This window comes from Setaria italica, chromosome V (assembly GCF_000263155.2).
Source record: "Setaria italica strain Yugu1 chromosome V, Setaria_italica_v2.0, whole genome shotgun sequence".
In the NCBI taxonomy this organism is placed as follows: domain Eukaryota; kingdom Viridiplantae; phylum Streptophyta; class Magnoliopsida; order Poales; family Poaceae; genus Setaria; species Setaria italica.
In genome coordinates this window covers 3,012,937-3,033,937 of record NC_028454.1, presented here as the reverse complement: position 1 = coordinate 3,033,937, position 21,001 = coordinate 3,012,937, and the positions used below count along the sequence as shown (strand labels likewise).

At 43.3% G+C, this 21,001-nt stretch overlaps 1 protein-coding gene and 1 pseudogene across 1 annotated transcript; both read right to left on the bottom strand.

The window, feature by feature from the left end:
• Nucleotides 1-3,979: 3,979 nt before the first annotated feature.
• Nucleotides 3,980-6,320, bottom strand: LOC101782566 (acyl transferase 4). The gene is made up of 2 exons (XM_004967557.2): nucleotides 5,784-6,320; nucleotides 3,980-5,128 (listed from the first exon to the last, which is right to left on the bottom strand). The coding sequence occupies exons 1-2, from the start codon at nucleotides 6,258-6,260 to the stop codon at nucleotides 4,286-4,288; spliced, it is 1,320 nt and encodes a 439-aa protein (XP_004967614.2). The 5' UTR covers nucleotides 6,261-6,320; the 3' UTR covers nucleotides 3,980-4,285.
• A 4,520-nt stretch (nucleotides 6,321-10,840) lies between these two features.
• Nucleotides 10,841-14,465, bottom strand: LOC101782726 (annotated as a pseudogene).
• Nucleotides 14,466-21,001: the final 6,536 nt, after the last annotated feature.

The following is a 21,001-nucleotide window of genomic DNA, read 5'->3' as shown; positions in this document are numbered from 1 at the left end:
AAGAATTGATAGGCATAAAGTACATGTAGCAGTTACATATCAAGGATCCAAATAATCCTAGGGATGAACAGAGGAGGCAGAAACCCCTTGGGTCGATAGGCCTAGGTCTCCTCAGGCCGATCGGCCTGAGGTCTTCTTTGCGCCTCCTGATCTCCGCCTATGTTGGTCGTCACGGTGATTTGATCTAATCCCTGTTTTTCATCTTGTGGTGGGAGCTAGGTCTAAACTCGTCAGGGTTCGTTCCTCCTTGTTGAATGTCATTGTATTTATAGTTGTCAGCATCAGTTGGGGTGCCTTCGGGGCCAAGTATCTGGAAAAATAACGCTAGGATCGTTGAGGGCTTCTTCCTGGTGAAAGGGGCCATCGAACGGAACAAAAAACGGGACAGGCCAATCGGCCTGCCCTGTTTTGGCATCCAATGCCCGAGCGCTTCATACAAAAGTTGTAGATCTCATCGAGCCATGTAATATTCCTTGTAAATTTGCCCTAATCGGAGTTCGGATGAGGAAGATATAGCCCTGCAAGTTCAGCTCCTCCTGCAGGCCTACAGTTCAATGTTCGTATTTTGGGCCTTGCAATATCCAAAGTTCGGGCCCAAGTACAACTTGTAGAAAAACCCTTCGTTTATGTCATATTTCCTGTGATTTTACAATATGGTCCAAAACACAACACATATGTAATAATGGGGTTATTTTAAGTGCCAAGTGGCGGGTTAGAATAAGAATATGAATGAAAACTATTCAAACTACTCCATCAACCCATGCTCCCACACAGGCTCATGTTTTTAAAATCTATGTATTTAAAAATTATTTAGAAATTAAACTCCTAGCAAATAATCAAAATTATTTACCTACTACTCTGTCATTTTTTCAATACTTCAACGTAATACTCATCTAGATGTATACTTATCTTTATCCAGTTATGATTAATTTTTAATTAGTAATTGCACTATACATTTTTTTCATCCACATCCACACCTTTTTCATTTTGTATCGCACCTCCATGCATTGTGTTTAGCATAAAAATCTATATTTTTCATCACCTTTTCAAATACATGTATAAATGGGCGTATATACCTTAACTTATTATTTCTATATTACTAATGATATAATAGGTAATTAAGAATCGTGTATTAGTTTACTTTTGGATATTTTTGTATGATGCACACGAAGATAATTAGATTAAGATTTAAATGATTACTTTAGGTTATTTTTAATTACAATATTCTTGGGTAACTTAGATACAAATTTAGAATGATATTTTAAGTTATGCTTTATAATGATATGTATGAATAAATTGGATGAAGATTGTGGAGTTACTTTGGTTTTTTTTATAATGGTAACAATCCGTAATTTAGATATATGTTTAGGGTTTGTTTTAGAATATTTTGATAATGATAGTGGTGGGTAATTTGTTAGTAAATACAATTATACCAATGACTATGATTATTAGAGTTTACAGGATTGATGTTTGATGTTTCTGATTTTTGCGAGAATTTCTAGGATTTGTATTTTTCTAGTGTGTCTCGTGATGACCAATATGGAGTCTCCAATGGTAAAAAAATGAGACCACATTGCTACAAAACTATTACCTTAAGTTACCTCTCATTTATTGAATATTTGAACACAATACTTATATATATATATATACTTATTACTTTCATTTGATTATGATAGATTTTATTAGTAATTACTCTACAACATTTTCAACCACATTTATAACCGTTAACTTTTCACTGTGCTTTGCAGGTAAGCGCTTGAATTTGTTTAATAGAACCTGAATTTGAGCTATAATTTTAACATAGAATCAATATTCTCATCACATCCTTTATATCTTTATAAATAGTGACACACATCATGTGTATATAACTTAATTATTACATCATATAGCAATAATATAAGAAATAGATGATTTAGAATCACATATTAGTGTATATTGTTAATTAAGGTTATTCGGATTCATAATTAGGGTTAGCTCATGTTATTATTAATAATAACATATGTGGGTATATATATGCAAATTTTAGAGGTTTTTATGTTTTTTTTTAGTATTAGTGATGGGCAATTTAGTGGCATTAGGGGTTATTTTAAATTTTTTTTATCATGGCATAAGTGGGTAATTTTGATGAAGATTAGGGGGTTAGTTTAGTTTATTTTATATAATGGCAGAGGTGGGTAATTTAGATATAGATTTAGGGGTTACTTTAGGCTATTTTCATAATGGCATAGGTGGGTAATTTATTAGAAAACATAATAGATCCAATAGCTATGATGATTTGAGTCTACCGATTGATGGCTAGATGTTTTGCTTTTTTGTGAGAATTTTTAGGATTTCTCTCTTTTTCTAGAGTATCTACATTCTAGGTTGCTTCACCTGAAGGCTTTAAAAAGAACCTCCAATTAGTAATAGTAAGATGGCACTAAAAATATGTTGACGCTCTCTTCTGTGTCGCCAGAGGCTACCGATGATTGAAATAGAGGGTATGGCCCAATCTTATCACTATATGTTCCCTTTCCAGACACCACCTTTATACAAATCTTAGAACACTTTGAATGGTTGGTGCCCGACAAAAAGTTACGGGGATCTGTATACAATTCCATATGTTATCAGTTGGGTGAACTTTCCTATGTGGTTTGCATTATGCACACTACATACTCCTTGCAATTGCAGTATAAATGCATGATGCATGTCGACGGCTTTGCCTTACCTGTCGATGAAATGCAATACAAGTGTACCGTTTGCGGGATTCCCCACTAACCCAATTTATGATGCCACATTGCCACTTCCTTGGAAAAGAACTATGATGCCAGTATGCAGCATGGATGGATTCTCTCCTTCAATTTCTTTTGTTCTTACTTTGACCACGTTTCAGTATAGCCATGCGCCTAGATTAATATAATGAAACTATTACCTATATATGCCAGTGTGGGCCAACATGCGCCAGAAAGTTGATGAAGGAAAAAGGACACAACAGCCAAAAGATCCATCAAGTGACCAGTCCCACAAATGCAAGTTGCATGATGGGGAGAAAAACAAACGTGCTTTCTTTATTCAAATTAAGAAAAATTCAAGCAACATCGAAGTTCTCCCTTAGTTGCTTTGTCGAGAAAAATGCCTTCAGTACCGGTTTCTAACCCTCCTTTAATATCAGTTGTACAAAACTGGTTGTGCAACCGGTATTGCTAGTGCGGTACTAAAGGGGGACCTTGGTACCGGGTCAAATAGCCGGTACTAAATACCGGGTCAAATAATCGGTACTAAAGAGGGACCTGTACTAGTTGTTTATACCAACCGGTACTAAATTGGTCTCCGCCACGTCGTGTAGCCTTGCTCATAATAGGAGGAGGTGGAACGAGGTGTGCCATCAATTTTTCTCACTCAAATTTTATTTAATTTGAGAAATAGAATGAGTTCATCAATAATTAACACTCTATTATTCGTGCTGCCACGGTTGCATCATCCATGTTTGGTAAGTCATGATACAGTTATATAGGATGTGTGACGCTAGGAGTGGGTACAGGCACAAGCCACTGAGGATTAGCTCTGTGTGTATGAGGGAGCGAGGGACTCAGTAGGATTCCCCGAAAAGCACATTGTAGTCGCGGATCCTATATCTGAAAGAAACAAACATCAAGAGGTGGTGGATGCACAACAGTTGGGTGGGGTCCTCATCCACCTCTTTCTTTCTCCTCCTCCTCTTCTTCCTCTCCCTCTCCTATTCCTACAGTCCCACTTTTTCTTATTCTCTCACTTGTCTTGGCCGATGACTTGTTATGCAATGGTGCATATATTAACTCTATGTCCTAGCTAGTTTATTCTAGTAGAGGGCTCAGTGCAAATCAAAAAACAGATGCTCTGATGCAAATCAACATCTACCAAAAGAGAGCTCCAATAAACAATAAAAACAATACCTTGCCGGTTTATAAGGAAAAGGAGAAGGGTATCAATGTGAGATATTTAGGCAGATAAAAAGCTCCTTAAAAAAAATTACTTTATTATTATAAAGGAAATAGGAGAACCCTTGTATAAAGTGTACCTTACAATTTCCATATATAAGTGGGCCGTATCTTATTACACAGCCAAGGCTAGCCCAAGATACAGCCCAAACACTCAAAACCAGCAGCCAGAGCAGCACACATTTTGATTTTTGAAGCGTACATCACATATACCACTACAGGACAAGTCCACAGATTTCGACAAGAGGCACAAAGTTTTTTTAAAAAAAACTTAAGAGGCACAAAGTCGTTGGGAGCAGGTTCATCATGTCAGATCGAGCATATTCATTTCACTTCTGAAATGCTTTCATCTCCTCGCTGAACTCCGGCAAGCTCTCCTCCTCGACGCACCGTGTCATGATCCTTGCCCCCGCCTTGGGCGCCGGCGGCGCGCTGATGATGGCGATGGGCATGGCCGGGTGGTACGTAAAGGGTATCACCTGCAACGGCGTCCCCCAGCCGTAGTCAGCGTCCAGGAACCCCAGCCGGGTCCAGTCCGACACGAACAGCGACTCGTACGAAAAGGTCAGCTCGTAGGGGTCCTTCTCCACGAGCTCGCCCGCCGCCCACTGCGCGAACTCGGCGGGGAGCCTCGCCTTCGCGTCCCGGATCATGGCCACGACGCCGGCCAAGTCCGCGCCCTCCACCGCGCCGCTCTCCGCGCTCACCGTCACCGGGTAGAAGCAGTTGCCGTAGAACCCGGCGCCACCGCCACCGGGCACGAGGTGGCGCGTGTTGGCGAAGAAGCAGACGCTGACGCGCGTGGACGGGTCGGCGAGCCGCAGCGACCGCGTCCGCGCCTGCCACACCTTGGCGACGGCGACGTCGAAGCTGGAGCAGCGTTGCCCCGTGGCCTGCAGGAACTGGGACTTGGCCCTGTTGATGCTGTCGAGGCTCAGGTCCACGGCGTGGTGCCGGAACTGGAACATCCGCGGGAAGGGGGCCGGCGCGGAGGACAGCTTGGGAGGGTTCGGGACGACGTCGCGGGCCCAGGCGGGGCTCACGCGGGGCTTGGGGAGGCCGCGGGCGTAGTCGCCGACGGCGTTGATGAACTGGGCGGCGCCCAGGCCGTCGGCCATGGCGTGGCAGGAGACGAGCCCCACCACGAAGCTGCCGCAAGTGAACTCCGTCACCTGCATGCGTCGACGGTTCGTTATTAGTCAACAAGCAAACGCAAGCAGGCTAGCTAGTTCGATAACTAAACGTTTAGTTTCATTTTTAACGCACATGTTGCAAGTTTGCAACTTGCAAGGTTTATGTACAAATGCAAGAATCTGTTGGGGTATCTGAATTTACTATCTCGATCGTACCTAACCGATGGACTAGGATTGAGACGCCCGTTGTACCGGAAAACTAAAACTACATCATGAACCGTCAGCACAGACTTGCAAATCTAGTCAACAAAGGGGTGTTTGGATATTTAGTCCGGACTAAAATTCATGTCACATCATAGGCTAATTAGAAGGACTAAACATAAGCTAATTATAAAACTAATTATTTAAACCTAATTAATCCATCATTAGTACATGTTTACTGTAGCATCACATTGTCAAATGGCTTAATAGATTCGTCTCGCAAATTAGCCTCCATCTGTACAATTGATTTTATAATTAATCTATATTTAATACTTTTAATTAGTATCTAAACATTCGATGTCACGGTAATTTTAGGAGCGAACCAAACACCCCCGAAGTATCGGAAGCAACTGGCTACAGATTATGCTGTGCGCACTCATCACCATGTTCGTTAGTATGTGCATGCACGTAAGTAAGTGTATCTGCACTGCACCTGCACCATGAGCGGGAGGTCAAGCGGCTCGACGCCTGGCGCGGCGTTGGGCAGCAGGTCATCCTCGGGGATGACGAACGGGTACTGGTCGAGGCGCCCGGCCTCCTCCAGGCTGCAGTCGGCGGCGGCCTCCACGAACCACACGCCCTCGCCGGTGCACTCCACGCGGGCGCTCACGGGGCCGCCAGCGCCGTCCACGAGCCGCCCCGCGAACGGGTAGTAGTCCACCAGCGCCTTCCCGAGCGCCTCCCGGACGACGCGCGCCGGGGACGGCGACGACGGACGACCCTGCCGTCCCCCGGCTCCGCCTTGCGCGTCGAAGACGTGGAGGGAGCGCACCAGGTGGCGCAGCCCTACGACGCGGTCGATGATGGAGAGCTCCAGCGCGCCGGGCGGCGTCGCGGCGACCGGGCGCACGTACGACTGGCTCGTCCTCCGCACCGCCGCGGACCCCATGGCTAGCAGCTGCTGGCGCATACTTGATCGACTACGAGCGAGCTACCTAGCTACAACTTCCGTGATCTCGTGTCGTGAGTATGCGACCTGCGTCTGTGTGGTGGTGGTACGGCGTAGGTGTGAGTGTATATATAGAAGCATTGTCGTGCTCGGCTCCATCGACGGGTGAGAATGCAAGTTCGGAAAACCATAGATTGGATTAACTCGCTGTCGAGAGCTGTTGATGATGAGCTCCATTGTTTTGGAAGGAGGTAGGTGGCGGACAGGGTCTCTACATATTTCATACGGTGCGCACCTAAACGTCCAGTGATGTCATCAACCTGCCAATAAGAAGCATCGATTCATCCTCTCGTACTGCGTAGCGTAGCTGTGTCATGTGTGCATCTCAGCCAACTACAACTAACACACGTCATAGTTTGGCTGATCGATTACTCTTGTTCCAAAAATGTAGACAAAACCGCATACAAAATTTGAGAATTTCCCTCGAGGAAAGAATTGCTTCTTTATTTCTGTTTATCTGAACTAGTCCATCAACCCGTACTTCCGCAGGCTAATATTTTTAAAAGTTATTGTATTTGAAAATAATTTAGAAATTGAACTCCTAGCTAATAATCAAATTGTTTACCTACTACACTCTCATTCATTTTCAATACTTCAACATAATGCTCATATATAGATGTGTAATTATCTTTATCCAGTTGTGATTGATTTTAATTAGTAATTACTCTATACACTTTTTCATCCACATTCACACCTTTTCATTTTGTATCGCACCTCCATATATTATGTTTAGCATAAAAAATATTTTTCATCACTTCATGCGTATATACCCTAATTATTATATCATATAACAATAGTGTAAGAAATAGACGATTTAGAATCACATATTCGTGTATATTTTTAATTAAGATGATTTGGATTCAAATTTAGGGTTGCCTCATGTTATTTTTAATAATGGTACATGTGGGTAACATAGATGAAAATTTAAGGGGTTACTTTAAGTTAATTTATTAAGTATTGATGAAGATTAGGAGGTTATTTTAATTTATTTTATATAATGTTAGAGGTGGGTAATTTAGATAATATTTAGGGGGTTGGCTATTTTCATAATGGTATAGGTGAGTAATTTTTTTAGAAAACATAATACATCCAATGGCTATTATGATTTGAGTCTACTAATTGATGGCCAGATGTTTTGTTTTTTATGAGAATTTCTAGGATTTCTTTTTTTTCAAGAGTGTCCACCTAGGATTCTAGGTGGCTTCACCTAGAGGTTTTAAAAGGAGCAGCAAAAGCTAAATATAAAATTTGGGATTTTCATTTAAATTTTTTTTTGAAACGAGCCAGCAGGAGAGCTGCTGCTATATTAAAAGAGAGGAAAAGCCCGACGGGCCGTATACAAACTTACTATACAAGCTGTACACTCGCATCCCTGAAACGGGGAGGCAGAACTCCGCTATGACAACTAGTACAAAACAGGACACTCAACCTGAGAGAAAGTCCCCCAAGTGTTTAGCTCCCGCAGCAACCCACATTGCAGCTTGGTTCTTGATGCCGTCGGTTATCTGGGTAACCATCTTGTGTTTGTGTTGGAAGACCCTCCGATTTCTCTCTAGCCAGATCTCCCAAAGAACGAGTATAATTAGGGTCCGCAACCCTTTCCCCCCGTTCCCCTCGGCCACCGGGCTAGCCAGCATAGCTATCCACCAATTATGTATGGAGTCGTGCCTATCCCAACGGCTTGGATCAACGTTAGGGCATTGCGTCCATGTGTTAATTTCCGTCCAAATTAGCTGTGTGAAACTGCAGTCGGCGAAAAGGTGATACCCTGTCTCCTGCGCTGTGCTGCAAAGGGCGCAGGTTGGGTTACTGGTCCATCCCCGACGCTGGAGTCTGTCCGCTGTCCAAATTCTATCTTGCACGGCTAACCAGCTGAAGAATTTGCACTTTGGTGGCCAGATTAGGTTCTCGAGATTAGTTGTCATGGATCCTATGAATTGTACTCTGTATGTCGATTGTGTGCTATATTTCCCATTCGGCGTGAATTTCCATGTGATGGTGTCCGGGTCACCTGGAGTAAGGTGCAGGCGGTTGGTTTTCATTTAAAAATTTGGATGATCGATATAAAGCTAAATATATATTTTTGATTCGTTGAGTCTTCAAATTTCACTCGCGGTGAGATGTTGGGGCCTCGGTTTCTCCGTAGAGCTCATGTGCTGCGGCTTGCTCAACTGCCCATTAACTATTGCCGTCCATGTTGTCTATTTGTGTAAATTAAAGTTGTTGTGGGTGCACATCGATCAAGATCTAATTCGATGATATGTTCGGTCATACGCTACGAATTTGGCTTTAATTTGATCGGTTGCTCACCTTAGTTAGTTGGTTTTTGACCAGAGGCATTAGTGCATTACTATTATGAAATAATTTTCCAAACAATTCCCTACCTTGTCCATAGGCAGCTCTCCTATACGCATAAAATTTAATTGGCAAAATCAACTTAACTATAAATGATACAAAAGACAACAAAATTTTAAGGAAATGGAATTATTTTCAGAGGTGGTTCACATAAGGAACTGTCGTTTTCCACAAGTTTCAAAAGTAAAGGTTATTCTACTGCCATTAGCAACACTTCCATTGTAGTAGGATAGTAAATACGGATTGCAAAAACCGCACATAAGAAAAATTGCATGAGTTGTGACTTGAATGTGTGGGGTAGTAGCCCGGCGGGTATTAATTTTTTCTAGTTTCTTAAAAGAAATTCATGTCCATGATTACCACATGTGGTTCTTTAAGCGCACATAAAAATCAATGGACCTTACATCATAGGTAAGTATCCAGACATATATGTATAAGTATCTCAGTAGTTTGAACAGGGCGAAGTAGTTAATTGATTGATTCAATAGAATAGTTCCCTTCCGTACCTACAGATATGCACGACGAGGTTGGCTACTGTCATTGGAGGAAACTAAGTCAAAGTCAGCTCGTTAAGCTCTGGAGATTCATTAAGGGCCCGTATACCTACTACCCCTGATGCATGGAAGCATACCACAATAATTCAGCTTCGTCGTCTCTATTCCAGTACGTTGTGACACTATTTATACAATGTATAAGGTAATAGTTGAGCAATGAGCAGTGCACTTTTTAAATTTTAGGGGTTAGGTGGTGACGGTGATTTGTACCACACCGCTGGTGATATGTCACAGCGACGACTCCAGCATAGCCACATGAAAATGTGAGAACTTTCAGTCTGTTATTCTTGTCCCGTTTGCACATTGGACGATACGGGGTTTATTAAATACTCCCCCCCCCCCCCCCCCCCCCCCCCCCCCCCCCTGTTCTCTAGCAATGCTATGGCGCTATGCGGCCGTGTCCACCACACTGCTCTACTTGCCTCCTCCAACTAACCACTTTGCCTTGCTTCACCCGTTCACCGTACCCCGCTGACCGCTGTTAGCAGACCGTTCATCGCTGTTAGCAAACCGTGTTCCTCCTGACCACACTGCCTCGCCGCATCACGTAGTAGCCGCCTCCGATCGACCGATATCCAACTGCCCACGACCCCTCCCCGTACCTAGACCTCGAATCCTAGCACATCTAGGGCTGTAAAAACGTGTTACATAGTGAAATTCAAATCAGCATCGATCGATAACAAGTGCCAGCAATTTGTCAACTGAGGAACTCTTTACGAAATAGACAATAGTACACGCACAAAAGTTCGCAAGATCCATACGAGGACGTGATGTTGCACAGATAACACTAGAAGAAACCTCGTAATCTATGACGGTCAATTTTCGTCACAAATCACTAGAAAACCGTCATAAAACGGTGTCTATGATGTTTTTAGATAACGTCATGTATTGAGCGTCATAGATTAACTTGCGTGACGTTCCTAAAAAAAATCATTATAGATCGGCTCAATCTGTGACGTTTCTTTACCTCACAGAATAGCCTAAAGCCCATATAGCCCAACCCAAACCTAGTGTTAGTGATGAAAATAAATGTCATAGATACCGTCATGGATGATGTGGCTGCTGACATGGATATTGACGTGGCCAATGACGCATATACATGAAAAAAGAAAATAATTATATAATTATAAGAATAAGAATTCTAATCTTAATAAAAGGAAGGGTTCCAATAGCATGTACGATAATGTCACCATCACAACCCATTTATTAACGGCCCAATATAAGAAATGGGCCACTAAGTTGGGCCAAATATTTTTGGCCCACTTTTCATTTCCAACAAGAGAAACTAGACCACTCAATTTAGCAATTTGTACACAGCCCATTCAAAATTGACACTTTTTTAGACTAATTTTAGAATCACAATTGCAGCCCAAGAAAAGTAGCTTATATAGACATCAATGCACACAAAAAATGAAATAGACATCAGATACATTAACTTATGTTTTTATTCAACATCACATGCATCACATCACATCACATCACATCACATCACATCAATCAACAATGGCACAAACCATTCCAGCCGCAAAAGAACATGCCACCAGAAACAACATTGGGTTTCAGCCGCAAAAGCCATTCCAGCAGCAGCAGCAAAAGTAAGGTTCCATCAGAGGTTAGGTTCGACCAGAGGTTAGGTTCCAGCTTAACATACCACCATCTAGCTTAGCTTGGTCAACTTTGACCTAGCAAAACCTCAAGCTTCGCTTCCATCTCAGCTTGCTTCATCTTTATCTCCTCTTGATCCCTAATCCTTGCATTTTCTGTTTCCTGCACTTTCTTTGACAGATCATCCACTTGTGCACGTTGGGAGTTGACAATTGACTGAAGCTCAGCATTTGCTCTCTTTTCCGTTTCCAAATCTGCTTTAACGTTCTTCACACTGCATCTAGGCTGCGCAATTTGGATCTAATTCTTCTTTGTGTTCTCACCAAGCACATCAGCTACAACCTGAGTCGCAAAGTTGGGTTGTTCACCTTCTGTTGGTGCAGATAGCTTGTTTTCCATTTGAGTCTACAAAACAACCAGCAAACAAGGTTCATGAGACAACTAAAAATGAGCATATCAAATAGCACTATTTGAAATCTATCTTACAATAGCTAGCTGTATGATAGGTGTGTAGACTTTCTTTTTCTTGCTGTAGTGGCACTCCTTGAACAAATCAAATGCATCAGGTTCTTGATCCTTGTACTTGTCTCCCTGAAAACAACATTTGTATGGAGCAAGATTTTTTACTTGTTGACAACACTTCATAGTTGCAAGAATGAGAAGAAAGAGAATGTAAATTCGTCGTTTATATTTGTGCAGCAAGTAAGAACTAATGTTCTACAAAATTATGAACTCATCTTAGCAACATAAACATTAGATGAAACTAGAAGCATCATTTGCTAAAACATGCTGAAACATGTTCGCTTGAAAAAAATGGATATGCAGTCAACGACATTAATAGATATTAACATTTACTTCCAGCAAGTGAAAATATTGGTTATGAACCACATAGTATGACAAGTGAAAAATGATAGTGTATGTAATTCTGGAGGAGATCTGTAAACTATATAGAAAACAATGGGCTCATAAATGGACTGCACATGAGCTAACATCGATATGGCTAACTTGCCAAATTTTCTACAAGAACCGGGTAGCTACATGAGCCAGTTGTTTGATGGAACTTAACATTGCCTTGGTTGTCTTTGTTCTTTTGACATGCCTCCTACTCAAAGACAGATTGCATTTAAGACACCAGCAATAGTTGAATGTACAAGGCAAGAGTTTTGTTTTTAGGGAAAAAACATACCATCTTTCTAGGAGTCTTCTATAATTCCACAAGGTCCATCCACTATTCATTACTAGTCGATTTGATAGGAGAACTTTTCCTAACCAAATGTAGTGGAAAAGGATCAAAATATTCTTGCTTCAGATGGTACCGATGTTGTCAAATTGCAGACTTCATCATCTCAAGACAACCCTTTTTAACAATCTCATCACTTGTGTCGATGTTAAACTTTGCCTATTCAGATGAAAGAATATGTACAAGAAATTTAATATCTGAGAAAATGAATAGCTTGCCGAAAAATGAAGGACCTATTTGGATGTTGCTATTTTCACAAATCCATTATCTAGAAGTTATTTAAGTTGCAAGAAAAAAATATCAGTTCATGTTGTGCATTTAATTTACAAGGTAAGAATTTAAATAAATAAGGCAACACAATGAGACTAGGAACAATTGGGCTGGTTGACTGATAACATAACAGAACCTAAATCGCTATCATTATCATCACAAGTGCGGCCACATTTAAGATTGTTGGTGACAATCCCATTATATGAATGAATGAATCAATTGGAAGAGTGGCATGAGTAAAGCAACCATATAAATTGTGTAGAAACCCATTATACACAACAGATAGCTAAGCAAATCATCATCAACATTATTATAATTTGTAAACAACCATATAAGGTGCACATAACATCTGGCAGGAGCAAACCAGATATTTGTAGAACAAGCCTTGAGAATGTACCTACACAAAGTCTTCCCATAAACAAATTAAACTGCGCAGGTTGTTTCTTGTATTCCTTCCGGTGCGTGAGCACAGGCACATGGATCCTGACTGCAATGTTGCATTTAGTTGCAAACTTTGCAGCAACAAGAGGTACCACTGCCCTTATATTTCCTTCAGTTATGACCACTGGCAGTTTGCCACATTGAGCTCGGGTCAACCTCTAGAGACCTTTTCCCATATTGAATCCTCGGTCCTGTCTCTCCTTTCCACCTAGTTGTAAATGCACATTGAAATTGTAATTCAGCAACCATACTAGTGAAGCAATATGCAATATGGCAAATAAATGAATAACCTATCACCTTCATTGGTCATCTGGTTTTGGCCAGCAGGAAGGGTAATGCCATCAGCTCTGTCAGCCATGTTGGTGTTGTCATCATGTTGGGAAAAATCTTCTAAAAATGACACGTAGTAAGAATGCGTTCATCAACCAACCAAAGCTAATAGAATGATAGTAAGAAAGCATCACCTTGGTTGGCCATATGGCTGTGCCCATCTAATAGGCAAATAGCATCACCTCCATCATCTAAAAAGTAGCAGCAAGTAAGAGTGCATTCATTCATGATGTAATCAAAGCTATTAGAATGACAATAAGTAGAACTTGCCTTCACCATCAGGTGGTGTACTGTCTCCAAAGTTGCCAACAAGTTCAACAGCTTGGCTCACATTAGGATGTGGTGGAGGTGGCACAATTGGTGTCGGACTTGCATCAGGCTAGGCAATGCTTTTCCTTGGTCTTGTCCCACTAGTAGGTGCTTTTCTTGCATAAACCCTCTTACGAGACCAAAATTTGACTCCACCAGGAATCAAATCTGAAGTTTGTTGGTTTGCTTTCTTGCAAGTCTTCTTCTTAGATCCCTTCTAGGAAAGGAAGCATGGATTAGTGAACAGAGTGTGTAGATAATTAAACAGTAGCAAGCAGACACCAAGTTAAACCCTGACAAGATGTACAAATTAGCACTTTAGCAATGTCATAAGCAATCAAATCTTCTTCACCATTATCATCTTGTAAAGGATCATACTCAGATTCAGAATCTTCTCTATCTCTTGCATTTGTCTTATTCTTCTCTTGAGAAATGACAGTTGTTCTTGCAAACACACCGGTGAAACCAGGAAGTCCAAGTTGCTGCAGCCTTGAACTGTTCCTCATATATTGTTTATAGCGCACCTCTTCATATGGATGTAGTGGCAATTCTAAGATGAGAACACATGAACATATTAGTGACCTATTAGCAAGGTATAATGTAAAAAATGATGACCATAAAAAACAACAGTATAGAAATGCATTGATAGACAACTACATTCTAATGCATGTAAGAGTACTAGACAATTTGTCTGACAGGAACAGATAGCTCATGGACACGTTACAGATTACACACAATAGCATGGATCGAAGCTAGGATGGACAAAAGCCATACAATAGCATGGAATGGACAAATTATATTGCCATCCACAAAGCTACTAGATTTTGGACATCCACAAGCTAGACACTAGAATGGATTGAAGCACTACTTAACCACACACACTAACAATTGATTTGTAATTAGCACAATCGAATTACCCACACGCAGGAACACGGGATCTAATTACCCACACACAAACAAAGTGAAGCACTAACACACAACTAGCAATTAGTGAAGAGTGACCTTGAGGCACAAACCTGCTACCTGAAGTCCTGGTTTCTTTGATCCACCATTCGTTGGCATCACGGGATCCTTGGAGCAGCGATGAAGGTGGTGAACAGGTCCCTGTAGCAGTGACGGCGTGGTGGCGGAGGGGTTCTTGAAGCAGCAATAGAGGTGGTGAAGAGGTCCCTGCAGTGGCGATGGAGTGGTGGCAGAGGGGTCCTTGAAGCGGTAACGGAGGTGATGAAGAGGTCCTTGCAGCGACGACGACGTGGTGACGGAGGTCCTTCAAGCCACCAACTAGCAGCTAGGGTTTTGCTGGCGTCGGCATCTTGGTAGAGTAGCGAAGGAGGAGTCATGGCGAATGAGGAATCGAGGCCAACATGCTGGGGTGGCAGCGGTGGAGGAGGAGTCCTGGGGTGTGGCGGAGGAGTCATGCTGGTGTGGCGGCGGCGGAGGAGATGTGGTAGTCAAGGGGAAAATGTGGCGGCTGACCTAGGGGATTGGAGGATTTAAGGCCTCTATGTGGGATGGAAGGGTTTGTAGTTAATTACCAAGTTGCCCTTCACAATTTTGGCTGATGGATGTGCAAAGTTCGTAATTGTATCCAAGTTCGATGGGTGGTATAGTCAATTAAGTGCTAAAATGCTTTGGTGCTTGGCACCATTGGACCGAAAAGAGGAGGCGGCAGGGGAAACCTGAATTTGGCCCATGCAGGATCTCTGGAAGCTTCTAGATACACTTTATACAACAACACCATATATTCAAGATTTGCTAATACTTACAATAGTAAATGATTAAACTAGATATGCTAATTAATACCAAGTATACTGGAGATTGTTTACACACTCGGGCACAACTTTTGTTTAATTTCTTTCATCCTTGTTACTAAAGTTCTCTCTCTTAACACAACTTCTCTATATTAACTATGAATTGAACCCATAATGTTGGAAGGATAGTTGCCCATTGTGCATCATAGTAAAGATTTTAGACCGAATTCACAAGGATATCACATGAAAATACTACAATCTTTAAATTGTTTTGAAATCATGCACACTTAATTCTTCAACTCATGATCAAACTATATGAACAATAACATGCATGTAGAGTTGATATGGTATTGTGTCTATGCAACTATAGTTGTAGATGCATATCCATGAACACTATATATATACACATCAAAACAATATGTAGGCGGGCATGATCACGAGGTGACACTATATCTATATCTCAATGCATTATGTAGACACACGCACACACACACAGAGAGAGAGATATATATGTATATATGTGGCTAAATACTATCTATATATAAATGACATATACATATATATTAGATCAAAATACCCAAATTTGCTCCTTAGACCATAGGAAAGAGGGTGCTTGTCACAATGAGTACATGCAAAAAATCATTTTGTGGTACGCCATGAAAGAGTGCTCAAATCTAGGTAATCATGGATGCACCACAAAACTGCAGCACAAAGCTTAAAAATTTTGCAAGTGAGAGCATCATAAGCACGAAACCCTTTCCAAAACTGAATTAAATTTTGTATAAGGGGTTCTAAAAATACATCAAAATCCTTCCCAAGGACCTGGAATACGCAAAGCCATCATGAAGTTTGACTCCTGCATGCAAGCCCAAGGTAGAAGGTTGTACGGCACCACAAATACAGGCCACATGCTATATTTTGTGTCCTTTTCTGAAAATGGATTGAACCCATCAGTAGCAAGACCAATCCTAAGGTTTCTTACATCTTTTGCAAAATTCAAAAATTCTCTGTCGAAATCTTGCCATGCCTCACCATCAGCTGGGCAGCTCATTTCCTTCTCACTGGGCTGCCGCTTTAACTTGTGCCATTGTGCTTCTTCCGATACTTCTTTAGTCACAAACATTCTCTTTAGCCTAGGTTCCAATGGAAAATGCCGCAACACTTCCCGTGGAATCTTCTTTCTTTTTGGGTCTTTCCATCTTGACAGACCACAAACAGGGCAATTGTCATGCTTGGCATATTCCTTTCTAAACAGCACACAATTATTGAATCATATCCAAGACCTAATTCCTTTAAAAGATTCTTTGCTTTATGATTTGATTTGGGGAGTGTATTGCATTTGGGAATGCTTCAGCCAATAGGTTCAATATTGCGGAAAAAGTAGAATTGCTTATCCTATATAATAACTTCATATGAAGAAGCTTCACCACAAAAGAGAACCTTGAAAATTTGGTACAACCAGGATATAGTTGACGCTTTGCCTCTTTCATTACTATTTTGAGAAATGACTCTTTGTCATGAGGATCTGCATCATCATCCTGATTGTCTTCATCCAGATTTTCTCCATCCTATCTGGCTTGTTCTGCTGTAGTGTGTAGTTCTCCTAACATCTCTTCCAAATGATCAGCACCAAAGCTTTCACCCTCTATCACACCTTCCCCATTTATGGAACCATCACCATTGTCATGAGGATTTGTATCATCATCTTGATTGACTTCATCCAGATTTTCTCCATCCACCGAGTATAACTACTTTCCATGCCATTCATCAAAATGTGCTTCTTCACAAGAGGTTGACAAAGGTACTTTTGATTAAGGCATATACTGCATGGGCATAGAATTTCAACATTGTTACTGAACTTTCCTTGAATGAAACTCATAAATTCATTGACACCATCAATGTGTTCAGGGGAAAACAATCTGCAACTTTGATCCATCTGATCAAGCCTTGCAGAAAAACCACAAATGAAAACTTCGGCACAAATTTAAATCCTACATTCAACAAAGTCAAGAAAATAACACAGCTCGAGATTTACCATGGATGCCGGCCGGTGTTCAGGTGAGGAAGAAGGGGTGCCTTGAGCGGGGAAAACGCCTATGTTCAGGTGAGGAAGAAGGGGTGCCTCATTCTCGCTGCTGAGGGGATGTCATGCTGCCGCGACAATGGAGGTGAGGTGGCCATCAACTGAGGCATGTCGAAGCCGCTCAAGACTCGGATCCATCGGTGCAGGATCACTCCGCCACGGCGGCAGCGGTGCGGGATGCGGCGGGGCCAATGCAGATGCTAGTCGGCGGGCATGTGGCTGGTAGCAGTCGATGTATTTTGGCTCATGTATTTTGAGAGTAAGAATAATGTATAAGAAAAAATTTCATCGATGTACTCACAAACATGCTAGTAACGCAGTGGTAAAACTTGTTCGCTGTAGGTGAGAGGTCGCAGGTTCGATCCTGCAAGGGCACAATGTTTTCTTGGTTATATAGTTTCGGTGCAATAGCTGACAAATGAGCCCTAGTCGGCAGAACCTCGCCACACCGCCACATAATGAACATTTAAAACAATATGTCCAAAGTTAATACAAACCAACAAGTGGCGTAGTGGTGAGGATGGCTTTGTTATGGTCTTAGGTCCTGGGTTCGAACCCTCCGGGCAGGCGGGTGACCTGGCGTGGGCAGGCGGCCGGTGACGTCGCGAGCGCGGCAGGGTGACCTGGCATCCTTGCCCTATGCCCCTATGGTTGCCACACAAGCAATAGGCCAAGAGAAATGTATAAAAATTCTACATACCAAAAAAATGAACAAAACAAGAAGTAGCTCAATGGTAGGTAGGTGCGGATCTTCCTAGTTTAGAGGTACCAGGGTCAATACTTGACCTCCATTTTTTTATATTTTTTGCTGATTTTCTATTTTTCCCATCTGGAACATGTCGATTTCTAATATATTGTCTATGACGAACTTGCTGAAACGTCATAGTGTTGTGGGTCGGATTGTGACAAAATTGAGAAAATGTCACTATGTTTTGGGCTTGATATCCACAACTGTGAATCCATGACGAAAACTAGCTGATTGCCATTGATGAGTGCAATAAGTGACGTTTTTTGAAAACGTCACAAAAAAAATTCATCATGGATCGTAGTATAAGTAATTTGCTAGTCCATGCCAAGGCAGTCAATAGCATGGATAATTCTTTTTCACTAGTAGACGATTGTTGTACTTACTAATTAGGACAAATATTAATTTAATTTAATTTTCCAAAACACACTACCTGATGAAATCAGCACAAGCGTCTCGCTGTCAACAGGCACATCGCCTACCACTGAGAGAATAACACTGGTTAAATTAAAAAAAAACATACGACACTACTGGGGAAAGCCCCATCAGTACCGGTTGGGAACCCCCTTAGTACCGGTTCCGCAACCAGTATTGTTAGTTCGGTTCTAAATAACCGGTACTAAAGGGGGTATTAAAAAATAAAAAAAGAAATCCCACCCCGCTCGAGCTGCACCCCGTCGGCCCGAGCCCGAGCTCGACCCATACTGTAACGACCTTGGTTAACCAGCTGAGTTAATCTCAAGGCTAATCCCAAATCTGCAGTTTCCATCGGTCCGACCCCTGAAACCCAGCCAAACCGCCGGTTCTCCCTATGTCCCAAAACCCGGTGTTTCTCCAAATCTTAGAGCTGTGGGAGAGCCAGAGTCTGGAAGGTGGACCCACAACCAGATCCCCTGGATCTCTCGAGTCAAATGCGCCAGAGCCAGTGTGCGCTCCACTTCAGAGCTTCCCCGCCGCGTGGCTTAACCTCTCCGACGCGCGCCGCCTCGCCCAGTCGCCGGCCGCGACAAGATAGATTAGCGTGCCTCCCTCCCGATCGCGTGCGGAAGCCCCTGCAGCCCTTTCTGCCTCGCCTCGTCTCGCTCGCACCCTCGTCGGTCGTGCCAAGGCGCACTGTCACCATCGTGGCAGAGGTTTTGCCGCTGCCGCGCTAGACCGCCTCGCATCCCGCACCCATCACCTCGCCCGGATCCCCGGCCGCAAGCCCCGATGTCCTCCGGCTTTTCCGCCTCTCCACAGTCACATCGCCCATGTGCGTGCTCCACAACGATACCGCCCTCGCCAACCACGGCCCCGGCAGAAACAGCTTCTTTTTCCGCCTCGCCAGTGATGTGCCCCGGCAAGCCGCTGTTCTGCGCTCGCTCGTGCCGCCGCTCGCCCTGTCACCTCGCCTGCTGCAACCTCGCTTGCAGTGCCTTCCTTCTTGTCACATGCCAGTCAAGTCGCTGCCCACAATCCGCCGCTTGATGCGACTAGACCCTGCTCGCCTTCGCCAACTCTTAATCCCGGCAAAGCCGCGCCTGCGCCGGCTTGTCTCCAGTGCCCAATGACCCAAGACCATGTCCCCGAAGATCTGCTTCACCGCCCATCGCCGCTCAATCGCCGCCAAGGCAGAGCACTCCATCCTTTTCTTCCCAATCTTCGCGCGGCTCAAACTCTCTCTCTCTCTCTCTCTCTCTCTCTCTCTCTCTCTCTTCCACGCAGCTATAAAAAGGAGTACCAGAGCCCCTACCGGAGTTTCCTTTGTCATCGCTGCTTCGCCGCACCTTACTCTACTCGCACTTGAGCACTGCCGCGCTTAAGCTCTTGAGAAAGTTCCTCTCTCCGCTCAAGACGCTTCTCCCAACCCACCAGCCGCCTGTTCCTCCGGACGGTGCTAGAGTTTGCTTGTGGTCCACAAGAAGCCCCGCCGCCGCCGGAGCACCGTCGAACCTCGCCGCCATCCAAGTCTTAGCGCCTTAGTCCTTTCGCCTAAGTCTGCTCCTTCCCGACCCCAAGACTTCACCAGTAGGCCTAAAGGTAAGCTGCTAACCCCTTCGCGGTTCGCCCGACCCTGTCTGTTTCGCCGACCCCTATCCGCCTCGCCCGAGGGCTCGGCTGTATCTTTTTCTTTGACCCGAGGGTATCTGTGTAAAATTTCGGGGACTTCTCTGTGTTAAGTCTAAGGACCACGGTACAATTATTCCTTAAGTCTAAGGGTCAGCTCATAAGTTTCTCCCAATCTAACCCTTTTATCCGATTCTCCACCAACTGAAGTTGGATTCCTCTACCTTTCCTGTAGCTTTGCTACAAGTGCCTGAGCTAAAACGTGCAAGTGTTGTTGAAATAACCGTCTAAATGTTTAACCCCTGCATTTGCACTTCCGTGTAGAGCTAAATCTCGCCGACGGCACATACGAACTGCATCCGGCGCTAGAAGACGGAACAGTAGCTGAGCCGCCGAACGCAGGAGCTGAAGCCGAACCCGCAGAGGACCAGTTTGCCTCCACCCCGCTTGAAGGCAAGCCCTGGAGCATGACCCCAACTTTCTAAACTTGCACATGCCTTCCTTCATATGTATGTGCATTTACGTTATAGGAGTTGTTTGAAACTATAGATGCATGACTTAGTTCCCTTGATCTGAACACTAGTCTGTTGAGTCCGAGTAGTTGCAATGCTTAATAGGGCTCGGCAGAAGTCGAGTGATTTCCTGTCACTCGCGAGTTATAGGAGTTGGTTGTTCTCCTTCTAGTTACAACTATAAGGACGATGGACGGGGCAGGGCTTGGTGAACTCTTTTGGTGGTCGGCTGATCACCCCGTCTGTTTACTTGAATCTGTTTAAGGTCCAACAGTGGTGGTGTTCGTGATCAAGTGTTTGAAAGTACTAATCTCATATCCATTATGGGATGGGGAAGCCTAGTACCTGATGGAACCTGGACGTGAGCGGTTCGATCTACTGTCTCTGGAACAGAGTTTCCCCTGCGGCCGCATGTGGTGGCAAGTGTGGTCACGGAACGGCAGAGGCTGGGTCTGTGGAAC

Coding starts and splice junctions, on each gene's coding strand:
- LOC101782566 (XM_004967557.2), bottom strand. CDS start 6,260: ATGCGCCAGCAGCTGCTAGCCATGGGGTCCGCGGCGGTGCGGAGGACG. Junction 5,129..5,783: donor ACCTCCCGCTCATGGTGCAG/GTGCAGTGCAGA, acceptor CGACGCATGCAG/GTGACGGAGTTCACTTGCGG.